Consider the following 24,951-nt stretch of genomic DNA (forward strand, 5'->3'; position numbering starts at 1 on the left):
TAAATGAGCGATATACTTTGTTATATAAAAGCAGAGAAACAGAAATTCGAACATGTAGGCATTATGTCTGACATTGATCTTGTACTTGTCACAGTGCTATGTCGCATCTTTTGCTATTTTAAAATTCACTGTCTCCCTTTAAAAAGGGTGTAGGAGCAAGTGCTGAATTTTGTTAGCAGGTCGGCTTTTAATAGAGTGGAATGTCTGCCTGTGTATGTAGCTTTTTACCCTTTATTTTACAGCTGAATTAGTGTGTTGAAGCCTAATTTACTCATTTTTCTCTTCCAGCTACATTCTTGTAAAGGAAACTCATAGCTATTTGAGCCTTAGAATCTTTCTGTAGCAGTGTAGAGTGAAGCATCCCCTGTTGCAGCATGGTCATGATTATTTAAAAAAAAAAAGAATTACCAAGTACTGTATTCTTCAGTTAAACTTCTGAAGATATAGAGTTTTCATATTTGTGTAGGGTAGTCTAAGAACTTGTCATTAATCTACAACTTTGTTTCCTAAGCCAAGACTAACTTGCTCTGTTGTCTCCTGTGTTGTTGACTACCACATTAACCCTTCTTTAGTGAAGTTAGCAACTGACTTAATCCATAATTCTGTGTCAGCAGAAGTTGAGAAAATCAGGGTAAATCTTTGTTTTTCCAATGTGTGTATGATTTTCTGTAAGTACTACGAAGTCCTGTGATTGCTTTGAATATGTATGTACTTGTTTGGAAGGGAGGGAGTGAGTGTAGAATTTTAATCCACTCTCAGCCTTGACTTTGCTGTGCTTTGTTGTGATCAGTTTAAATTTTACTGCTGACATCAGTAAGATCAAAGTCAAATCAGAATGAACTGATTTTAAAAAAGTAGTAGAATTATTACCTGCACTTTGATAATTATAAGCAATGAAATTAACTTTAGACCTTAGGAATTTTCAGTAGCATGTTTATTAGCTCAAAGTTATCTTTATAAAAAGCTACATTTGAAAGTTTTATCCATCAACTATTATTGTAGACCATTTATTTCTGTTGTTGGTCCACATTAGTAACCTATACAGTTTGTTTTGCTTGGAGAGGTCAAAGACCATCAGGTGTGCCATCTGTACCATCACTTTTAGCTGCAGCAAGACCAACAGTTACCTTCTGGGGACTGAACCAGCTAAAACACTTGAAGAGTGAATACACAGGTCTCTTGAAAAATCATGTCTTGGTGCCACAACACTTGCAATGACCAAATCCATGTAAAAGTTGTCTTGAAATGTCAATGGATAACAATCAGTGGTGAAGTATAAAGAGTGTACGAATTTGCAAGTATTCTGTCTTCATAGTATATACTTTATCACAAGACTTGCTCTTCCGTTTTGCAATCTATACCAACTTGGAAGTACTTCCTAATTTTAGAAAGTGGTGTATGTATATACTATCAATAAAAGATGAGGAATGGAAAACTCAGATACCTTGAAATATTCCAGACTTCCTTTATGCTTCTTTCCCAGAACTGTACCTCTTGTAGTGATATCCTCTTCCTTTTTTTTTTTGAATAGCAAACACACAGTGAAAACAGTGCCCTTAAACTGTGGCGTATTATTATTATTCATTAGGCAGAGTTACCAGTGGAGAATTCTAAGGGGTGTAATCTGCTTTCATCAATGCACAAGTGTTACAATGCTTTTCATGCAAATTGAAAAGAAGCTACAACTGCCTATTGAGTTTGGAAAATAATATTAACACAAAATACTACTGTCTTTTTTACATAGCTGTTTTTCCAGAGCGTTCCTCATCCCTTTCTTCAAGAAACCATTTTTTTTTTTCATTCATATGCTGGTTGAATCATAGTCCACCAACAAATAGCTCCTGTTTGAGTTTATTTCCTTAGTTGGCTGTTATTTCATATATGACATCTCTTTGTAGAAGAACTCTTGGATATCAAGTGGTGACTTGCTGGTACTGTGCTTTCTTCTTATAAACAGGCTTATACAGAAAGAATATTATAAACTTAATTCATATCTAAACTTACTGTGCTTTACTGATGTCACATGCTTGGAAACAAGCCTTCAATGAATATTTTTCTTTTAAAATATTTTTTTATGTAGTCTAAAAGTTTTTTATTATCTGAGGTTTGAGTATTAAGATAGGCTAATAACCCCTCATGCTGCCGGTATTCCCATCAAGTATTATTGTTCGCAGGGTAGAAGCTGAAGCACAGAAAATAAATAACTGTTCCTTGGTTGTGCATGGATAGTTTGTTACTGCACGTTTCTGGCCCTATGCTGATTTTATGTGGGAGTGTGAAGTGGGGAGCGTTGGTTTGCCCTAACTCAAGGTGGAATCAGTGTGGGAAAAGACAGACTTATTACAGGGATGAGAGGCAGTAGGGGCATAGCTTACTGACCTGAACTGCTCTTTGGAGAAGTCTCAGTCCTCCATGCAGGCAGACTAGTCTGTCACTCAGCAGGAAAATAGAGGGTGAAGAGTCGTCCTAAAGCATTTAAATGCAAACAACACTGTTTTGGGAAAGATGTAGTTGCTGAGTTTCCGTTGTGAAACTCGTAATAGGCTACTTTGAGAGCAGTGTTTCTGTACTGCTTTATTTAAAACTCCAACTCTTATCCTTGTCTGTTTGTACAGGTGTGACTACCAATTTCTCTCATCCCCAAAATGCCAGTCCTTTTCTGCTCATAAGAAACACAGTCCGTTGTGTGTTTTGACTGTTGTTTCTTAAGTGACTGGATGCAGGCAGCTTTAAAAGGTTTAGTGATGAGCTGCTGCTTAGAGAGCTCCTTCAGACCACCTGTCTCTTATTGGTAACAGACAGTACAGCATTTTTTCTCAAATAGTAATGTAATTCCACATAGAATACAATAAATTTAGTAACAAGAAATTGTACAATGAAACCTTAATATTGGAACAAAATATATTTTTTTAAAATGAAATTCCTATTAACTGGATTTTTGGGACTGTTACTCTTAAACCAAATGTGGTAGACATAGTCCGAAATATTGGGAAGTTTTGGGGAATGTACAGATGTGCACTACTGCTCTTATGCTGTGTGATCCATCTGAAACCAGGTTCAAGTTGATATTCAGATCGCCAGATAACAGTGAATATGCACAAGATAAACAGCTGGAAGTGGCTTTTGCAGTATGGGGTTGAACTGGATGGACAAAGGGATAGGCAGGAATTCTGCAACTTGACCTTCAGTTAAGGTATTTATCTGAATGATGCTTGGCAAGGATTTCCTCGGAGGAAGAGTTGAAATATGTTTTGGTATAGTATCTCATATATTTAATAAGATTTTTTAGGAAACTAGACTGTAGAAATAAAGTTGTTAACTGTTTTCAGGAAGGAAGTTAATGACTCATGTAAGCATATGTAGTGAGAATATTTTTTGGTCAAGAAAGGAATAAATGAAAAGAAGAGGCAGTGGAAGAGCTTTTGTCAAGGCAAAAGTGGAGATAAGGTATACTAGGTGTAGGGATAGCATACAGGAAGGTAATTACAAATATGAATGTTAGGGTAAATAGCGATAAGGATTTTGGAAATACCTGATAGGTCACATTCTCTTCTCCAAGGTTTTAATTCCTCTCATTATGTTTAAGCTTCTCTTCCTATTTCTGCTTTTGTCACCGGAGCTCCGTCCTGGAGAGAGCGTCTGTGTGCACACACACGACTACCTGCCTTTTCCCCGCAGGAGGGCTCATGGGTTGGAAAAGTTTGTCAGTGTACCTCTCTGTATTTTCTTGGTGAACATCCCAGGACCTGGAGGGGCTGGGGAGTGTGTCTGTGTATGAACCCCCTTTCCTGTCTCCTTTGGTGGGACTGGCACATGGGCAATTCTGTGAACAGGGCTGTTGGAAATTGGGAGCCTCACACCAGCTGTATTGAGGCAGAGAGGGATGGTACAGCCCCAACTGTGACCATGTTTCCGTGGAAGGAGGCAGCTTATTTCTTTCTCATTTACCTCCCTAGGGCTTTTTTATTAAGGTGGTAACGTTAGGTAGAAGTGAATGGGCCAGTTCACACCTCTGTAAATGTGCCCGTTTCAATTATCTTACTTCTTGGAAATCTATTTGCTCATTTGAATTACTGTGAACTTACATCTAAAACAAGAAGGGTCAGAGCACAATGAATTTATAATGAATTTTATAGACATTTCCAATTTCTTGCAAAGTGCTCTGATGGAAATGATGATTCTGTGGCCCTGGGGTACATGTATGTGGTGGACAGAGGGTCAGGGAGGGAGTATCTGCACATGGTTGAGAAGGAAAGCAGGGTGCACTTCACATTCTGTGTTACAAAAAAGAGTGGGATAAAAGTGAAGGATGCAGGACTTCTCTTGCATGTTTAGAGCTACTGCAATGTAATAAAACTTGGGATTTTGTGACTTGTACAATGTGAGACTTTTCTTACTGGCTCTATAGAGGGTAGGCGTGGAAAGTGCATTCAGAGTCATACAAGCAGCCTTTATTGTACACTATAGCATCTACACGTAATTGTGTTTTCTTAATTTCTGTAACAAATACCTTGAAAAAAGTCAAAACCAGAATCCATGTAGTAAATTACCTGTGTGTCTACTTTAACACATTCCAAGTTTTCCAGTGGTAATTTGTGTGTAGTTTGTGATGTAGTTTGACAGCAGGGAAAAGATATACTTATGTGTTTTGAAACAAACTTTGTTCTGCCTTCTTTGGCTATTGTTATGTACCCCGTGGCTGTCTTGAAAGTGCTGCACTCTGCTGAACTGCAGCTGCCTAAACTGGCTGTCAAGTCGAATGCTTATTCAACTCTACAGAAAGGATTTCTTCGCTTCATTTTGCAATTGTGGAGTCATAGTACTATACAACACTCTTGTTTCTAGTTCCTTACAGTAAAAGATTGTGCTTATCTTTTCTAACTACTGGGAATCACTGTGGCAAGAGGCTCCAGTACCCTGCAGTACTGTGCAATGTGAAAAGAACTGTTCTGGCTGTCAGATGTGCACTTCTTTTCATCACATAAGGTGTAAGCGTTAACTATATTGCAATCACTGTTTTGCGACTGCTTTCGCATAAGCTTTCCTGTCTCTATAGCTGGCCTCATTACAATTGGTCTAATTGAGACTTCTCTAAATGCTTCCTGAAGTTTCCACTTCGGGAAAGGGACAACCCTGGTGTTCAGAAGTTTGAACTTTGTTCTGAGTGATTTGGAAGGAGAAAGGGAAGATGAGGCATGATGAGGAGTGTTAGCACAGGACACCTGTTAAGTCGAAGTTCTGTTTCACTTGGTTTTACTATCCTGTTGATCTGCAGTGGCTCTTTAGTACTGATAGCTTTATCACTTATTAACGTTACTTAAGTTTATCTATTCTTTCCTTTGTGCTTCCCACCACCTGGGTAGATCTGTCCATGGGAAACACAAAGCCATCATATTTGCTTTCTTCAAACCCTCTTGATTCTACTGTGGTTCTTATAAAGCACTGCCATCTGATTGTGTTTTGGCACCTCGTGGGCTGGGATGTCCAGTTGTTCTATGTATCTTGCTTTTTTTACTGTCCTTTCCTTTACTAGACAAAAAATGCGACATATACAGTTCACAAAGCAGTGAGCTCTGTGGAACAATAGTTGGTTTTCTTGTTTGTACAGTTCCTGACACAATAAAGTTATAATCATGATAAATGCTTATTTGTGCTGTTATGAAAAATTGCAGCAATATGTTACCATGTTTTACAGATATAATAAGGAAAGTAAATAAAACTCCACACATTTTGAAAATTTATTTTTAAGATACTGCATACCGTCTGAAATAAAAGGGTGTTACACTCTTTTACAGGTATACTCATGCTAATGTGTGAGGTATGGCACCAGCATCATTTTTGCAGGACAAGAATCACAGGATTAATAGCAGATAACATGAAAGGGGGACAAAAGGAAAGATCTCCTTTCCAAAGAGAGGGAAAGAAATACTAGTTTGGGTCTTACAGATTTACACCTGTTTCTCTATTGTTTTTTAATTATACAGGGTGTTTAAAAAAATAGACCCAAATTTCAAGCAGTAGTGATTTCAAATTGGGCACGTCTTTTTAAAACACCCTGTATAAATACATATAGGCTACTACTAGACTTAAAATATCCATGGAGCTTCCTGAAGCTTTCTGTTTTAGACTCAACAACTTGAATAAATGCAGTAGCTGTAGCAGAGTTTTCTCAAACTGCACATAGGACTTGGATAAAACACAAGTTTTACTGGATTATAAATTTTACTGGACATTTCCTTATCATTTGTTTGCTTTAAAACTAATTTGTTTGAAAAAAAGAATGTTAAAATAGCAAGACTGTCACACACAGAATTCTTACATGGTTGCGGAGCATACTCATGCAAGTATGCGTGCACACATGTTCGTACCTGGAGTAAGCCTTGGCTATTTTAAGATCTGATTCTTAATTAAAGAAGCTATTAATCTGAGTAAAATCAATTTCACATCTTGCAGGCAATCTGTCGTCTTTGAATAGAAGGAGTTCATGGTGCATTTTGAGGAATGCAGAATGTTCTAACTGGCAAGTTAAAGCAAGTTCAGCTCTTAGTCTTCCTAAGTCCTGAAGATATGTAATAAACAGCATAGTTTAGGCAAGTCTAGAAAATTAGTTCAGCTAGTTAATAGCCTTTGCTATCATAGCGATTGAGATTTTGAAGCTGAAAAGTAACACTAGAGAAAGAGTTATGTGTATAGAATGTCTTTTTAAATAGTGAGAATGGAAGCATCTATATGTTGTGGTTCCCTTGAAACTCAGTGACATCTCCACTTCTGTCTTCTATAATTAGAATAGATCACATTAATTTCATTATTCTGAATAATTTTGCACATGGGTGTTCGCATGACATTAACAAAAAGCTTTGTTTTACAGATGCTGAAGGCACAGGTGAGAGGTGCGTTTCCTTAGGAGTTCTCCGCTCCTTTGGCTGTGCTTTTTACTGTGTTGTTGCAGTCCATATGAATGGTGGCATGCTGAGTTAGGAATGTGTGCAAGGTTACTCCTACAGTTTAATTAATTTAGGGAAGCATTAATAAAGAACAGAGACATTCCTGTATTACTGGAAGATATCTGGGCAGACTGTGTGACGTTTCGTGTAAATTCAGTTTCAGTCTGAATAGGTGCTAAGGGTCTAAAAACGCAGTTGCCAGACTTTGCATAAACAAGTCTGCACAAGTATTTGCAAGGTCTGTGGTTTCTGTGAACTTTTTTTGTAAATTAAAGAAAACGAGCTTTCTTGAGAACTCTGTAGTGCTTTTAAATTCTATCAGAAAGAAACTAAAACACATTAGAGAGTGTAAAAGGTTGTCAAAATCAAAGTTTTATTTCTAGCAATAAGTAGCAAGAGGGGAAGAAAACACAGTTTTATCTTTCATATGAGGATATTTTTCCTGATGCAGTAAACATCCTGTGCGTTTATGATTTTTATATTTGATATATGTGCAAAATGTGCATGTAAATATACTGTTGCTTCACCACCCTTTCTACTAAATGGCTTGCATTCAGTTCAGTTATGTCATTACAGTGAATGCACTGGGATGCTTTGCAGTTAATTCTGATTTACTGTTATTGCCTTCATGGAGGTAGAGTTGAAACTCAGCAGGTATATACTGTTGACTCCAGTATTCCCTGGTTTGCTCAGGCCAATATTCCAGAAAAATCTAGCAAATCTGGAAATTACTGTTAGATTTCTTGATCCCCCTGCTTTTGCGCCAGTCAGAAGTATGAAATAACCTCCTTGGTTTCTGCCTGAAGTGTGACATCTTAGCACATCTGTTGAATAAAGACTTAAAATAAATAGATTTTGTAGTTTTATTTTATGAATCCAATGAGCTTTCTGGATTTGAGACCATTATTCTCTGGATATATATTAGGCAGTGATTTTTATTTTTTTTTTCCTTCTAACATGACTAGGATTTTTCTTTTCTGTTTTGAGTTTTTGGTCACATGAGATGTAGGCTCTATAATAAAGATGCAGCAGTGGAGCAGTGTTTTCCTTCTTTTCAGAAATCCTCGTGATTCTCCCCTACCCCCCAATATCAAGTACTCCTACGCTACTTGAGTCTTTTTTGGAAAAAAATCAGTTGAAAACTGAGTCATGCTGTCGCCTGGAACTAGAAGCTTGAATGTTTTGAGGGTTCCTGGTAGGTATTAATGGAGTAAGAGCAGATAATATTTTCATTTCTGCAAGCTTTTAATAGATTTATGATGGCTGCTGTTATTAGTTTATGAATAATTATTTCCTTTCTTCTGTTAACACAGAATGGAGTCAAATCATTTGAAGAAAACAGGATAAGCAGCAGTATTATATTTTAAGAATATGTATCCTGAGCCCTGCTTTAACTGTCTAGCTTCTGATAGAGACCTAAACCCTTCTGGTTGGCTGTAGATGTCTGTTTGGGGTTTTTCTGTGGTGTATTTTGTTCACTCATTTGTTCTTAATATAATACACTAGCTGTATGTAGACTCTTGCCTACTGCCGTTTGTTCCTGTAGCTATAAGGAATGGAGATGCGCATCAGTCTAAACCTGCATGGAGCAAAACCAAAACTAAGTTCTTTACTGTAACAGTGATTTAAAGAAACTGTAGTAGACAAAAATACGAAGCATGTGGAGAGTATCAATCAAATCTGAAATGCTCTTCCCCCTACCATATAAGCACCGTGCAACCCACACATCGAAATTTTCCCCTAGTCTGGCACTTCTAAAATGTGAAATACTTTCAGTATCTGAAATGGAATTTCAGAAGAAAAGAATAGTTACTGCAATTGAACATGTACAAAGGCTCTGAACAGTCCTTTGTTTAAATAATTGAGTTTTATTATTTTAAACTTAGTGGTTTAAAATAGGTAGAAACTTCATATATTTTCTAGTTTTGTAAGTAATACAGCAATAGAATGTTTTCAAATAGGAGGGCAAATTATTAGGTTTGCATTCATGGTAGAGCCTAATCAGTTAAGAATAGGCACCTAAGCCTTATAAAGGAGAAAGTTTAAGGATGGATAGGCATTGTGATCTCTCTTGCTTCCCCTGCCCAGCCACCTCTACCTCGCTTCCGGTCTACTCCCTTTTCTTCTGATTCAACACCACCCCACCCCACCGCCCCCCCCCGCCTTTTTTTTTTTTTTTAAAAAGTTACTTGAAATTTAGCTATAATTTAGTAGAAAATATTCACTGTTTGAAATGATTCGTTGATTTTAGTAATCTGTTTGTTTTTTTTTTCTCAGTCTAATCTGAAATACTGCACGGGACAACTGCCTGAGAACATGTACAAGTTGCAGGCAATGGTCAGGGGAATAACTACCCTCATACCTGGCTGGGCAGAAGTGTAGGGTTTGAAGTGAATAGAACTACTTATGTGCTTAAAATCAGGAATCTTGTTGAAGCTGAGCCAGTGTCTCTGCTAGATTTACAATTTCCACTGCTCGCTGCCAAGTATATTAGAGCTGTCTATAAATAGTTTGTGGAATTTTTCAGTGAGAATAAAAAAAAAAGCCAGGTTCTTTACCGTCCCCACCTTTTCTAACTACAGCTGAGAAGTTTAAACTGGTTTTGCTGAAACTTCCACACAAAAATACTTCTCTTAAATCAAGTTGGTTTAGTTATTAATTTAAATTTTTGTATTTTAATGACAATACACAAAAAAATGGTCTTGTGGGATTTACAGGTGTGACTGAATGTGGTTGTGGTGGTGGTGTTTTTTTTTTTCCTCTGTGTGCAGCGTTAAATCAGAGTTGCTATAGTTACTGCTCTAGCTTCTCTTTTGCAATCTAGAATAAAGGAACTTCAGGTTGTCTTGCTCATTCGGGGTGCAAAGGTCCCTTTCAAAGGTGTTTCCTGTTCTCTTGCAAGAGTCTCTCCTGCTGGTACACCCAGAGCAGAGGTTTGTGCTGCATGAGATACAGCCAAGGACAGAATTGCTGGTTGCTCTCTGTGTTTGATTGGCAACAAGACAGAGCTGTCCCTTCCTACAGAAAGGAGAAGGAAGAGTGGAAGTCGACTGAGAAGCCACATCTGTAGAGCAGGAGTGGGAGAGCTCACGTTGTAGACTGTAGCATCTTCCAAATGTTTATTTGATGTGTCCCAGTGGTGCCAAGGGTGTTTGGATACTCCAGCATCATCTGGCTGACAGCATCTATTTAAACTTCGATTAAGTTAGCATCTCAGTATGGTTTATATGGAATTTTGTAAATTTTCTTATGTGTGTTGCAACAGCATTCACGATTGGTGTAGTATTAGTGAATAAAGTACACAGTGCTTAGTGAATCCAGAAGGAGAACTTGCGTTGTTCACGCCGAAAGCTGCAGAGCCTCCGCAGTCATATGGGTGAAGTTGAGGTGGAGCCTCCCTGGCAGCACTGGAGCTGTGATGGGCAGAGGTCCCACTCCTGCTGTTGGGTAGCTGAGGCTGTCTCTGCACTAGCACATCCCACAGCCTGGCAAGAACACATTTGCGGACTAAAACAAGTTATGCTGGAGATCCAGTGCTTGCACTGTGTACACCTCTGAAGGGATTTCCTTGGACTAGCTCTGGTGTGACCCAGATGACTGAGTACCCATTATGAGTAGGAGGGTGGCATCTAAAAGGAATCCAGTTTGATGGTTCCAAGACCACAAAGTAATGTGAAACAAAGCACATGAAAAGGAGCAGATCAGGAGACTGAGACGCATGCTCCTTATCTGAAATACCATCCTAATACAGACAAATCCCAAGTTAACAACATAAAATTATCAGGAATAAAACATATATTTTGTTTTGGTAGAGAAGTTAATAGATCTGTTATGACCTAATCATTGTATATTCTTCGAATCAAAACATTGACTTGTATAGTGAACTTAGGTGTTTTGTTTTATTTTAGGGTACCTGTTCTAATAGTCAATTTTTGAAGAATGAACTCAGACTTTTTGGTGGGGATAATAACATTGCAATGCTAAAGAATGTAAAAGTAGTAGACTGTTGTTTTTTTTTTTAAGATGTTTAAGTCAATGTTATCATGATTATAGGAATAAAGGTAGGAGCTGTTGCTCACTCAGCTACTGATTAACTTAGGGTTTAGGCTCTGTACAGTGAATATAGATTTGGAAATTTCCTGGCTGTGCTTGTTCACCAAGAGATGAATAAAGACTTGTTTTACAAAAGTGTCATGCAGCTACATGTCATTTTATGTCCCTCTGTGAGGAGGAAAGAACAGTGTGTGAGGGGGCAGTACAAATATGCAATGCTGGACCAAGAGGTTTTAACTATACAGTGCAGACTTTCAGCAGCACCATACCCATTGTTTTATAACCAAGCAATAATTTTCTAAGCACAAAATGGTAGACATTAGTTGTTGTAAAAAGTAAGAATCTAAAACCTACATAAATTGCGGAATTGATTCTCTAGTTCTTGTCTTCATTTTCTGAATAAAACTACATCACAGTTGGGCTAAAATAGAAACAGTACTACACAGAATAACAGCATTGCGTATTGTAAACAAATGCTGTGCTTTATCTGTTTTTACAGTGAAATTTTATGTGCTTATTTCCTGCTTTTGTATCATAAACACATTTATATAAGCCACTATTTCAGTACAGTTTCTTCTCTTAGTAATTTTTATTCTTTCCATAATTAAATAAATTATGCCATTGTAGTATTTGAGTATACAACACTTTCATTTTGCATGAACATTAGCTTTCACTGTGTGAAATTTTACATATATTTACTGTATCTTCTATGTAGCAGATGTTCTGTTATAGGGATTTGGGATAAATCTTGTCACTCTGTTGCTCAGCTTGCCTTTAGTAGAGAATTCTGGCTGATGTCTACACAGCAGTAAGGCTTTATCTGAATGCTTCTGTCTATTGCATGTGTAATTTTACATTAAAAGAAAAAGTTATTTAATCCTTCCCTTACCTGAAGGATAATTTGCATCTTGCTGCACAGTTTAGTGCTGTTTTACAAATGACCACCTGAAATTCCTATGGCTCCAGTACTTAACCCTAAGGAAATACGGAAAAGAATTGCATATAGCTTTTTAACACCAAGCTGTTCATTTGAAAATAAATAACACAAATTTTGTCAGTATTTCTTACAAAGATTGTTCAACTAAACTGGAGATTATTGATCAGTTAATACCTAAAATTCAATACTGTCACTTGTCATGGTTTTTAAATTGCCTTTTGTCATGGAATACATGAATTTATGCAGAAGCATGTGTTGCCCCTTTGTCAAGGAAGTAAGCAGCAGCTGGGTGTAGGACAAAAACTTCTGCTCAAAGATGCAGTGCACTCTATAAAAAGAACAATATGAACATGAAAATATGAGATGGCTGTGGCTCGTGAATCTTGAGTAGTTAATCCAAATACATATTGGTGCACAAATGTGTTAATTTGATTTTATGCATATCTCTAATCAAAAGGATGCAGTGATTGCAAACTAAGCCATCAGAAGGCAGGAAATAATAAAGTGGTATCACCTGTAAAGGCTGTGACTGGGTTCTGTAGGAATCTGAAATGACACAGCTGCTTCGCTTTGTTGCTGAATGTAGAGTTGTAACAAACGTTGCTTGGCTTCAGTGGACTGTGCGCTCTGGGCCCTGCCGCACCTTCGTTTGAAGCATTCCCTGTAGCAATAATACTGTTTATTTCATGAGCTGTTCTGGGAGGGTAAGTTTCACATGCTTAGACTGCTGCCTTTTTTTTCGTTTGGTTGTTTTTTTTCCTTCTTCGCTGTTCACTCCACTTTCAGTTCCTTGTCGCTTGCGATGTTAAGTTGCACATGTAGCTCTGTTTCTGTCTTCTGAGGAAGGCAAAGTCTGAATTTCTGTGATACAATTTAGTAGTGGTAGGAGAACACGTTCGCAGAGATAGAAGAGAAAGTACAGGAGAAACTCTATTCTCAGAGACTCTTCTAGATTATAAAGGCTGAAAAATGAAATCTAGTCCATTTTGTACCCTCAGTTTCATTTGAGATTATACAAAGTGGTTTTTTTTCCTCAGTTGCATAATCTCGGTTTACTGTGTACTACTCCTGCAGTACAGAAGAGTTTGGCAGCAGTATGATCATATACCTATGGATATGTAGCTCTTCACTGTTGTTACAGAATTAAATCCCTGCAGCCAATGTGTTTAGTTCTAAATGCACAGTAGTTTAACAAATGTATTTGCAAAGTGTTCAGGAGATGAGGAGCTTGTGAACAATGACCCAGAAGACTAAGCAGCATCCTACCTAATTTTTTTTGGCTCATTAACTATGTGTGACCTACGTGTAAGTAATTGAATGTCATATTTTGGGTTACATACTGAACAAATGTGTTTATCATAGAATGGTTTGTGTTGGAAGGGACCATTGAAGATCACCTAGTTTATCTGGAGGAGGGCGGCCTCCCACATGCTCTGAGCTGTACCATCTTAACCTTAGGGCAGCCGTAGGTGTGACGGATGGGCAGGCTGTTTTTGCACTTCTCTCCCACAGACTCGGCAGATGAGTGTGACTGCGGTTCAGCCTGACACGCAATGTCTTCAGGTGGAGCTTGTTTCTGCACAACTGTGCTTAGATGTTTACAGGAGGTAGGAGGTGGAGTGGCCACTGGCTGGGACTGTCACAAGATGTGCTGGCAAAGGAGTCATTTCCAGGAAGCATGCTGGAATATTACAGAGGCATCGCGGGTGTTTCCAGCTCCCACATCTTTAGATCAAGAAGGATATTGCTATTTTTGGAGTATGGCATCATAGGACCATTGCTAAGTGGCTTTTTACTGGGGTAATAAGTAAGGCAGAACCAATTTGTTCGTGGAAGTGTATAGTGAGATTCACGTTTTGGTAGCATCATCCACACTTGGTCAGAGGCAAAATTTGGTGAAGATTAATGCAAGGGAACTTCTGATGACAAGAGCAAGTATAAACAAATTAAGCTTACTTTTTGTAAGGTACAAAGCGGACAGGAATTTGGGGAGCAGGCTGAAGAAAGGAAGTTTGATCACGAAGTATGTTGTCTAAAGCAAAGCAAGTTGAACACGTACCATGATAAAGGGTGTTTGGAAACTCATGATGATGTACAGGAAGTGCTGTTGATCTCTTGTCCCTGATAATTGTGGTTCCAAAGAAATTTCCTGTCCGGTCTGCTTATGTAGCATTCATTATGTACCACAGTACCTTTTAACTCCAGGTAGTTTAGAAGAAGCTCTCTCTTCATAGCCATTCTCTTCAGTTCATAGAGTTTTATTTATGGGCGGGGGGGTGATTTGGATGCTAAAGATTTTAGCTTTGATGGCGATATGCGTGCAAGGTTTTTTGTTTGTTTGTTTTGTGGACAGTAACTACTTGGTCTAACAACAAAAATAAAGATAAATGTGGTGTTTGCCACTATGTATTTTTTTTCCCCTTTTCATTTCAACAGTCAAGTAACTTTCTCTGTAAAACACAATCTGAATTTAGCTGAGACCCAAGATACATGATGTTCTTCCAAGCTGAAGTTATAAAATCTGATTTTACAATCACAGTGGACAAAGTTGCATGTACCAGATATTTTGGGTGCACTTCTACAACAGTCATCACTTCACTGTATCACTAGTTTTAGTCAAAATGAAATTAAAACAGGGTTTTCATTTAAGAGTCATTATTTGCTATCAAATATATCAGTATTTAGATAAAATTACTGGTCTTTGTTTGAAACCTTCATGTATCTGGAATACAGAAGCCTGTCTTGTTTAATCTGAATGTTTTGACTAAGAGAGACAATTATTGGGGGGCTGTGGATTTGCTTGGCTGTGCTTTTTGAAAACTGCATGAGTTTGAGTAAAAATTAAAGGAGAAACTTATTTCAAGACTGTAGGCTTAGTTTTATGCTCTGCAGTTATATGCAGATAACATTTTGATATTCTTCCCATGTCGTGCGAGCCGAGCTGCGCAGGCTGGGGGGTGCGGGCCGCCCCGCGCTGAGGGCTGCGGCCTTGTGCTTTGCAACACCTCAGTCTGAGCATCGCAGCTACTGCCTGGGTTTCAAATACATGGAACAAAGGGCAACTGGGTTTTTTTTCCAAACATGTTGTGCTTTTGAAGTGTGAAAGCATGGTTTTTCCATGCTTTGCCCTCATCATTTTCCTTTGCACTTTGGTTGAAGTGTTCACTGCGGCAACATTTTCCTTGTTGCCAGCCCCACTGCCCTGGCCTGTGTTTATTTTCCTATCTGTGACGGTATTCAGATGATGTTAGTGAATCAAATGCCTTCCCAGGCTACTGTTTTTGTTGGCTGTTTCTGCCTGCTTCCAAGATAAGACAGCATCTCAACCCAGAGGATTTGAGGGGGATAGAAGAAATTGACGAAGGTCAAAGGGAATGGCTTTGGACTGTGAAAGTAGAATAAAATTTGATGGATGAGTCCGTCAGAACTAGAAGCTTTGACCATAGCTATACTTTGAACATTTAGGAGATTTTTAAAGAAAGAAAAAGACATCAGAATTTGGAGATTGTTCTATACTGTAAACCTATTGGTAAAGAATCTAACTAATTAATTAACCAATTGGCTGATTTTTTTTTTTTTAATTGCAGTCAAGGAATCTTAAGAGATATTAACAGCAGCTATGACAACAAACTCACGGGAACTTAAATGGAAAGCCATTAAAAGTACTTATTATACCTTTGCTTAACCTGTAGGTTACCAGAAATTTAACATATCTCATATCCTATTTACCAAAGATTCTATTCTGATTTTTTTTTTTAGGGAAAAAAAAGGCATTTACTATCTTGAGCCTTGTCCTTTTGAATATTTAATTTAAATGCAGTTGCTGACCATATCCTAAGTTGCAGGACTAAAGTTGACACACATTTCTGTTTAATATCACTTAAAATAAGTGGTCCATTTGTCATAAGCCTTTATAAAGGAGATGAAGTCACTGAAACAAAACGTGATGGAAGATGTCAGTTTTTGAAAACAAAGCTGTTTCTTGCAGGCAGCATGAATTTGTGCAGGAGCTTCTTGATGTGTCTCTTCCCGCGCTGCACTTTGCCACATATACTTAAGCAGCTCCTGCAAGTGATGCGGGCAAACTTTGTGTCAGGCTTTGTTAGGTGGCACCTGGTTCGGTTTAAAACTTAAGGTTCATATGGGAATGAATAGTAAATATTTCTTTAAAACATCAAGATTTATGAAAATTTACCAGTGACCTAAGGATTTTTGTTATATATATACTCTGCTGTATTAAACAGATAGACTAACAGGAATTTCAAAGATAATTATGTTCCCATATCTTAATGGAAATTGCCGATCTGTTATCTGTTATATTGATATTCTAGTGGATTCAGTTTATATGGAACCGTGTGACATAATTGTTGAAATCATATAAAGATCATTGCCTAAAAATTTCATAAAGGTGTCAGCAGTTAATAACACATGGCATCTGAACACACTCTATTTCAGTGACAGTTTCCAATAAAAAAGGAGGTAATAATCTGAGAGGTTTTCTCAGATTCATCTTTCTTGTCGTGAAGGATTATTGGGAAGGAAATAATTTTTTAGAAAACCCGCCTTCTTTTGATATTATGGTACTTCGATGTGAGTTGAGGCTGCATCCTCACAGATTAGTGCTGCTTCTGACTAATCACTGAAGTTAGTTTGACAATAAAAGCAGCCACTTTATGTCAAGAGATTAATTGTTAGGTCATAAAATTTATTTAGATGGAAAATATTAAAGCATTCTGTTTTGGATATTGACTTATGTTTTTTTTTTCTTAACCCATTAATTCTAAGTCAATGTGTACAGGATTTGGATGTAAGTTCCCATTTTAGTATGCTTCCCATCTGATTTATAGGTTTTTTCTCTTTTTTTTTTTTTTTTTGATATATATACATTGTTTTTATTCCTATCTGTCTCTTTAGTGCTATGTAAGTATTTTCATGTTTTATCATTGTATTTTTATCAGAACTAATTTCATCAATATTCTGAGTGTTTTGTTTTCCTGGTCTTTACATATAGTCAGCTTGTCTATAATTCAGATTCTGGGGTGTCAGTGTAGTGCCCAGATACTGACTGTCTTCAATGTATTACTTCGGGGTTTTTCATATTTCTAAATGTTTATGAATTCCCTTCTTGTCATGCTTTTCATTTTCAGTGTTCAATAACAGCTACAGATATAATTGTATGTGCTAATAATGCCTTTTTGAAAATACAGAAGTGGTGAATAATCCCTACTGTAATTTGATAGATGAAATATCAGTAAGCAGTTTTTAGCTTAAAACAAGAGGTCTTGAAATGTGTTAATGTTTTCCTTATGTTGGTGGAAATAATAGAAAACAAGACAATCAGAAATGTGCTTCTCTGGAAAAAGTTACAAGTAAAATCACTTTACAGCAAAGATGGTGTTTATGTTGTAAACTTAGAGCTAAGTGTTACTGAAGACATTCAGCATGTTGATTTATGTGCAAAATGGATAAATTGTTTGGAGAGCAGCTTTTTGAAACTTATGGGTATATTTTACTTTTGAAAATAGTTTAATTGGAAGGCAGTTTATCACTGATACGTTATTTTGTATTATTTTAAAATACATGTCTTTTGAACATTGAAGGAAATTTTGCTTTAAATTGAGACAAAGCAACTTAGTATGTAAATATGTGCGGTGAAATTAATCCATCAAAAATGGGGGAGGAACACATTACTTAAGAGTCCACAAATTTAGTTGTGGGTGAGATTTTTTTTTTTGTGGGTTTTGGGGTTTTTTTGAAGAAAAAAAAGAAAAATAAGAAAAATTAAACTTCCCCTTTGTCTACATATTCTGATCATCAGGTTTCTAAGATTATTGTGTCTTTAGAAAGTAAAAAACTATGTGCATTTGGTATCAACCCTGGGAGCAGTTTCTGAAATGTTTTATTTGCACTCACTGCAGTGGAGGAGCATTGAGATGCTTGCTTAGGTGTGTATGATCAAGGTCAACTCTAACAATCTATAACCTTGGTATAAAATGAATTTTATATTCTTTACGTATTTAACATTCTTGTTACCAAATATACCGGTCTTACATTGCAGTACTGGTTGAACAACTGATTTCACATGTGTGAAAATCCGTGTGACATGGCAAACCTTCAATATTACAAAGCTTTGAGGGACCGAGAGTTGTGGTTTTAGAATTTGCTTAGTGATGTATTTTACATTTTAGATTCACTGCCTGTGAGCTTACTTATGAAAGCAGCTCACTCCTGAAATGCCTGGAAGATTTTATTAGAAATTTGTTGTAAAGGCTAAAAGAAAAGATGTTGAATAAAGGAGAGGGGAATGAGAGCTGTTTGGGAGAAACATGCACAAATACAAGTTGATCTGCCACATCATGTAATAGGGCTGCCACCTGTCAGCCAGTGTATTTGCTTTAACGGATTTCTTTTACCTTGGAGGAGTACAAAATAATATGAGATTCAGAGGAATAACATTTTGTCTCTTACTCTTGATGACCACATGGGTCGTGTTCGTCCTTGCAAGTATAGTTGGTTTTAATGAACATCGATGGGGAGTTACTCTTGAAGGTAGCTAATTCCTGGCTATACCTGAAATATCTTTTTGGATAAAAGGGTTAGACTACAATTCATTATGGAATAGATGGAGGTCTTTCCCCGGGTGTGTTTAGTTGTATAGGATTCATTTATAAATCTTGATATGGGAGGAAATGGGGAAGATGCATTGAAATAAACCTTTCTTGAAAAGAAAATAACGTTTGATGCAAAATCTACCATCTAAAATACCTGAAGATTCTCCAAACTCTTTACTACTATCAGTCTCTTGTTCCTTAACTTTCTAGTATATTTCATTTTTCCTAATATGTTAATGAGGCTTGTTTATTTTCACTTTATAGTAACTTTTTCTCTAGCTTTTCTCTTAAGTTTTATCATAAAATCAATGTAGGACCTTTAATGTTTAATATTAATTAAAATTATTTCAACCTTGTTCTTTCTGTTCTGTAAAAGGGTATCTCAAGAATTTTTACAAATTTTATCTTGGAAATTAGCTTATTCATTATGTTTAATTTTAGGAAATGGTGCTCTTGCAGAACATTCTGAAAATGTGCATATTTCAGGAGTGTCAACGGGTAAGTCATTTTTTGTAATGTTTAAATTTCATGCATGACTTAAATAGTAAATATTGAAAGCCACCTGGTATCTTATGAAGAGATATTTGGCTATAAAAATTATTACTGCCTTTTGCAGCATGTAATAAGGAATGAAGCAACTGGAACATGGAAAAATTCTCATAAGATAAAATTGATACCTGCATGCTCATGAACAGATTATGCCTTTCTAAGTGGACTGCTTAATTATTTTTCCATACAAACATTGAACTAAGAGAAAAGTTGGTTTAAGTTGAATTGATATTTTCTTTCCACAGGAAAGTTTTTTTTTTTCTGAAATGAAATTTATTGAAATGTAATTTTGGACACTGCTACTATCAAATAATATAAATCCAGAAGTTAGGTGTTTCACCTGATTAGATTGAAGCAGGAGCTGAAACTACTGTACACTCGACTGCACAGTTTCCTTAATAAAGAAAAAAAAAAAGAATTTTAGAACTTGTGAAACTGAGGGACTGATGAGATGCTGGGAGAACAGGGGGCATAAAAGCAGCACAAGTTGCTTAAAGGTTGCAGTGTTCCCTTCCAGTGAGTCCTTCAGCCTCCTCTGAGCAGCAGCCGCTGCGGTTGGGCCTGTTCTGCCTTAGCAAAGTGGCTGTCTGTCCATTGAGGCATTCAGTGATACCAGTGTCTGATCTTTGTTCTTCAGATGTTAAGCAGTGCTGGCTAAGCTGCTCTTCGTGTTTTACACATCTGTAATACAGATACTGAACGTGTGTGCGGATAGGGAGACAAACACTCTTCTTCAGTGGGCAGAAGAATACAAGCCTGATTATTTTCATAGGGAAGCTGCCACTAATCCCTGGAAATCAAACTGATTATCATGCTCTTCTCCTAAAATAAGTCAAAATGCAAACTCATCCTTTTTGACAACAGCTTGCACATCTCACTGTAGTTGTCCTCGCAGGATAGCTTCAAACATTATGTTGCAAATAGTGCATGCAGTTAGGTTTTCAGATAAACGTACAGTCAGTGGATGGTCTCTGTTACACTGTATAACCACCTTTTTCCCTTCCAGTGTTTCCTGTTCAAAGACTGTCAAAGTCTAATTATAGATCCTTGCTACCCATTCTTGTGCAGCTTAATGAGGAATGTAGTAGTAGTGCACCAAGTATCATCATACATGGTATATTATGGCACACTGCTAATTATAAATAATGACACTGGTACTTGCCACTCCTGCAACAGTTGTTGCTGGAGTTGGATTGTATGAAATACACAGACGACCTAAAATCTAACTCTGTAGCTTTCTGGATCTGTTTTAACATACGTTTTAACAACCCTTCACCCCTTTGGTTGCTCCAACAGTCATGTCACAGGTCGCAGTACAGTCAGAAAAGCATCTGCTGGGCAGGAGGTGAATGGAATTTTTGACTCTGCTTGCAGAACTTTGGCCAGCATGCTTGAATACACGGTGCCAAGGAGAAGAGAACACAATGTACTTTATACACAAAATAACAGCAGCTGGTAGACAGACCTTTAACTACTGAGATGAAAGATCCAGTGAGAGTTCCATTTAAAAGTATTAAAAAAAAAAAATTAAAAAACCCCACATATATAAAAGTATATGTAAAAGGATTTCTGGTGGTCCCATGTTCTAAAACAGTTTTCCAGCTGGGGAAAAATAAATATACTCTTAAAGCTTTTATCTTAATATAAGGTAAAAATTCTTCACTGGAGAATTTTGAGATAACGGGAATGGGAGTGGTCTGTTATTGAAAAATCTGAAGGAAGTGTGTAGGCAGACCCAGCGACGTTTTCCTCACATACAGCTCTTTACATGTATGTCTTAAATTTTAGGTGTATGGCCAGGTATAAAAGATGGAGATGGACCTAGATGATTTCTGAGTTCCTTTGAAAGAGTTTGTGTCTCCCAAACATGTTTTTGAACTTGCAGAGTATATATTTCATCAAGCATACCTGGACAGCTTTATATCTATCAGAACAATTTTAAGCAGAGTTTCTGTAAAATAGAACCAAAGACATCTGGCCTTTAATCTTTCTAAATCCAACTTTAACTTGGTGCTGAAACCAACGACGTGATTTTCTTGGACAGTTGTTACTGAGAAGGGATTTAAAATAAAATGATTGTCTTGATGGTAGATTTCCTGTCATGCTGCTGCTGTAAGGCTACATGACCTACCTTACTAAATTATGTTTTAATAGCACAGACCTCTGTGGTCTTTGGTATTTATTCTTCTGCTGTGCATTATATCTGCCAAGTTGCAGGTACATCTCTAACATATGAGCATGCTTTTTCTACCAATAGCAATAATGGAATGTTGTCTCTTGCCTATAAGCTATCACTAGAGAACAAGTGTTTATGCCTTTAAAATTTGAAAAATTGAGAAATATTTTCAGGTCTGTGTTTGGGATATGTTGCACCGTAATTGTCACAACTGCAAAACCACTTTCTCCCACCCCTGTTTTGAAGAACTTCTATGCTGGTTAAAGCAGTTGTTCACAGCAATTAAAAAAAAAAAAAAAGTTCCTTTTTACTGATCTTTTTCTCTGTATTACAGAGCAAAGGGTGTTTTAAATTAAAGCTTTTTAGTTTGACCTGTAGGCACAAATTCCTATGCCTTCTTCCCCTGTAGTTCTCCAAATAAGACTTTCAGTGGCTCCTGAGATTTACAAATGCAATAATTATCCTCACTATTCATGGTTTAGACTTTATCGCAACATTATTCTCTTTTTACTCTAAGCTGTTTTAAACACCTTCAGATCATTTATCCAGCTGCATTCGTGTCCTTACCATGTCCAATATAATGCATACCTTATCATCTTGTGGTTCACATTGAAAGCTAATTCTTTTATCTTTTCAAGTGATCTCCTGGCATTACTGTGAAGATAAATCCCTAATCTCCCTCTCCCTGCTTTTCTGAAGTGACTTTTTTCCTTGACATGTTGTTCACTGTTACTACAGGTACTTTACTTCTCTAGATCTTGCTAGAGAATTTTTGCATAGGCTTCTTAATAATGTTCTTATTATTAATACAACTTGCAAGTTGAATTTGGTACTGTAGAATTTTCATTGTCTCTCTTCTGTTTACCAATCAACATCCTGCAAGTAGTTTACGGTCGTCTTCTGTAGTGTGGGGTGGTGAACAAGTTTCAGGAAGAAGGGAATAAGGAAAACTCTTCGTATGTGTTTTTAGAAGGTCTACAAGGAAATCCATATACACCAGAAAACCATGTGCGCAGCTTATTCGCTCAGCAGGATTTTTTGACCATTATTTTGCACTTCAGTCTGTGAAACATCTTCAGTCCTAATTAGAGTATTGCAATCTACTGAACAGAGTTATGCCAAAGTAAGAAAACAGAAATGCAAATAGCTTGTTAGGAAGATAAAGGCTCACAAAGGAAAGAGTTTAAAACAGGAAACGAATGGGCAGAATTGTGCCAAAGAATATAGAGGAATTGAGAGGCATGTAGGCAGAGACAACACCCATGTGTGGTTGTGCAGGAGGGAGTTGTTCCTACCCAAAAACCTTAGAGCCAGCAGCATGAGATTGGAAACCATCTTGGCCATGCATCCGTATGTATATTTGCTTCTCTGTGCAAACTTCTCATTTATTTTGTACTTCTGCCTCAGTTACAAAATCCTCTTCTTTTTCTGACTCCTCTAATTTTAATTATTCTGTTTTCTTATGTATTTTAATACTTTAATAAATTATTCCAAACCTAGTCAGTTTTCCTGTAATTTTAAGTTCCTATATATATTACTGACCTATATGGCAACTGCCTGCAGGGCCACTAGCAATTGAAATTAGAAGTGCAAATTCTCCACAACATAGTGAAAAAGATGTTTGCCTCTATTCATACCTGCCTGTTTTATGCACTCTCACTTGAATTGTGGGTTTTTTTTAATTCCCGTGCCCTTCTTGATATTGCTCGCATTGTCCCTGTTTAGAAACATCCAAATAAAATGCATGTTATGTTATATTCTTAAAAGCTTTAGAAGAAACATCCCAGTTTAGCAGAGGGTGAGGAATTGATTTTAAAGGCTTGGTATTATATTTGTAGATTCCCTTTAAAACTTTTGTTTCAGAAGGTTATCCTTGATTTTAAAAATCTTTCTGAGAAACTGTTGTCTTTCAAAATGACAGTACTTCTGAAGTGCAGTTTCTGTACAGTTGACCTTGACGTTTGTATGCTTTTTAAGCAAATGGGAGATTTTTCTTGTCTCCTGAGTAAGAATTTTCAGTGTATGAATGTGTACCAAGTATGCAAGTACATTTAGTTCATCTAGCTAACCTGAAGTTCAGGAGGCTGTATATCCCTTTGCAAGGAAGTGTTCTTTGAACCCCCACTTTGTCATATGCACACTTTCTTCAGGTCGATTTTTCTCTCTTCTGGAGCAGAAATACAGTATTGTTCACTCCACCCTGTACTTTAGTGCCTGTGATCATTCTTGCCTCCTCAAGCCCTCCTTAATCTGCTTCTTTCTTCCCATATTGAAAGGTGCTGGAAATGGTGACACTTTGCCCTGAGCACTGGCTTTAGTGGAAACAGAGAAAAAACATCTCAAGTAAAAGAATCTTAAAAAAAAAAAATAGAGATATTGCTGATATTGCAAACATAAGCTGAAAGAACTGAATTTGAGTAAAACTAGAAGTTTTCAGTGTGCTCTGAAAATACTGCCTTGATTATACAGGCTTTCCATGTGGAATTTCTTCCGAACTCATTTAACAAGCAAAAGTTCCTGCTTGTACTGCTGCAGGGGTCAGGCTGAGTAAATGGTGTAATAGTGGTCAGGGTGCACTGCGCCTGCATAGGAGATTGCAAATCTAGTTGCATAGTAAATTACAGTGTTTGGAGGTTCCTATTCAACAGACACAAGATGTACATGTATTTATAGCATGCTTAAGTTTTTGGAGGTAAGCTTTGTAAAACTGAATGAACACGTGTCGAATGGACTATTTTTATCTTCTGGTGTAAAGTTTTTCTTTGTCAGGCAAATGTAAAAGCTTCCTTGAAGTTTTCAGTGACAAAATCTTGTATGTCAGTTTGTAAATATCTAAAACCAGATAAATGTTGTAATATTATAAATTTCGCTTGAAGGCAACTTATTTTAAGCTGAGCATTATTTCAGTAGTAACCAAGTAGTACGTGGAATTGCTTGCCAGTATCTGCTAGATTGGTACACTTGTTTTACACATACTTCTCCTTTTTTGTGTATGTTTTTTGTTTCATACCTATTAAAAATGCTATTTTACTTCAATATTGAATTGCAAATAACCAGTTTTTCTTTCCAGTCCTTCCTTTTCTTGTCTCGACAGATCTGAACTGTATCCAGATCATTCACACAGGAGTAGCATTCCAAAATATCATGGTGTTAGAGCACCACCTATAGGATTTGCTCAATATTAAAAGGTGGCAGTTTCCAGGGAATAGTTGATTGAATATTCAAATAATATAATATCTTTCTGTATTTTGAGACTTTTCCGTCTCTAGATATTAGGACAGTTCCTGTATTCTGTAGCTGAAGTATGTTAATACTTAACTGTGCAGCTCTAATAAGAAACGTGAAAAATTGTTTAAAGCAATGTTTTCTTAAAGCTGTATGTGAAAACAGTAAAATGACTGAGTTTTATTTTAGTTTCTAGATATCTATAAGCTAATGTAGAAGATGCAGGCATATACCAACATTTTTGCCTTTTAATCCTTTTAAACCTATTTTTAGAAATGCATTATGCCATACAGAAATATTTTTTGCTTAAGGTTATAGCTTTTTATTGTATTGGAAAGAGTCAGTAGTTTCAGGTCCCTGTTGTCTTGAAAAATGATCTTAAAAGCTTGATTGAGGGTAAAAATAGAAAAAAATAACCTGTTTACAAATTACATTATTACAAACAACTTTTGCTCT

General features: G+C 36.8%; 1 protein-coding gene across 2 annotated transcripts in view; it reads left to right on the forward strand.

Annotated features, from left to right (window-relative positions):
- The window catches only part of LRP12 (LDL receptor related protein 12), a 49,102-nt gene that overhangs the window by 9,706 nt on the left and 14,445 nt on the right, over positions 1-24,951 (forward strand). The window contains exon 2 of one of the 2 annotated variants that reach the window (XM_065831063.2): positions 18,987-19,043. The exons of the other annotated variant lie outside the window; for it this stretch is intronic. Within the exon in view, the coding sequence (XP_065687135.1) occupies positions 18,987-19,043 (57 nt within the window). The remainder of the gene's footprint in view (positions 1-18,986; positions 19,044-24,951) is intronic. 2 annotated transcript variants of the gene reach the window in all.

Source organism: Patagioenas fasciata, chromosome 2 (genome assembly GCF_037038585.1).
Source record: "Patagioenas fasciata isolate bPatFas1 chromosome 2, bPatFas1.hap1, whole genome shotgun sequence".
NCBI lineage: Eukaryota > Metazoa > Chordata > Aves > Columbiformes > Columbidae > Patagioenas > Patagioenas fasciata.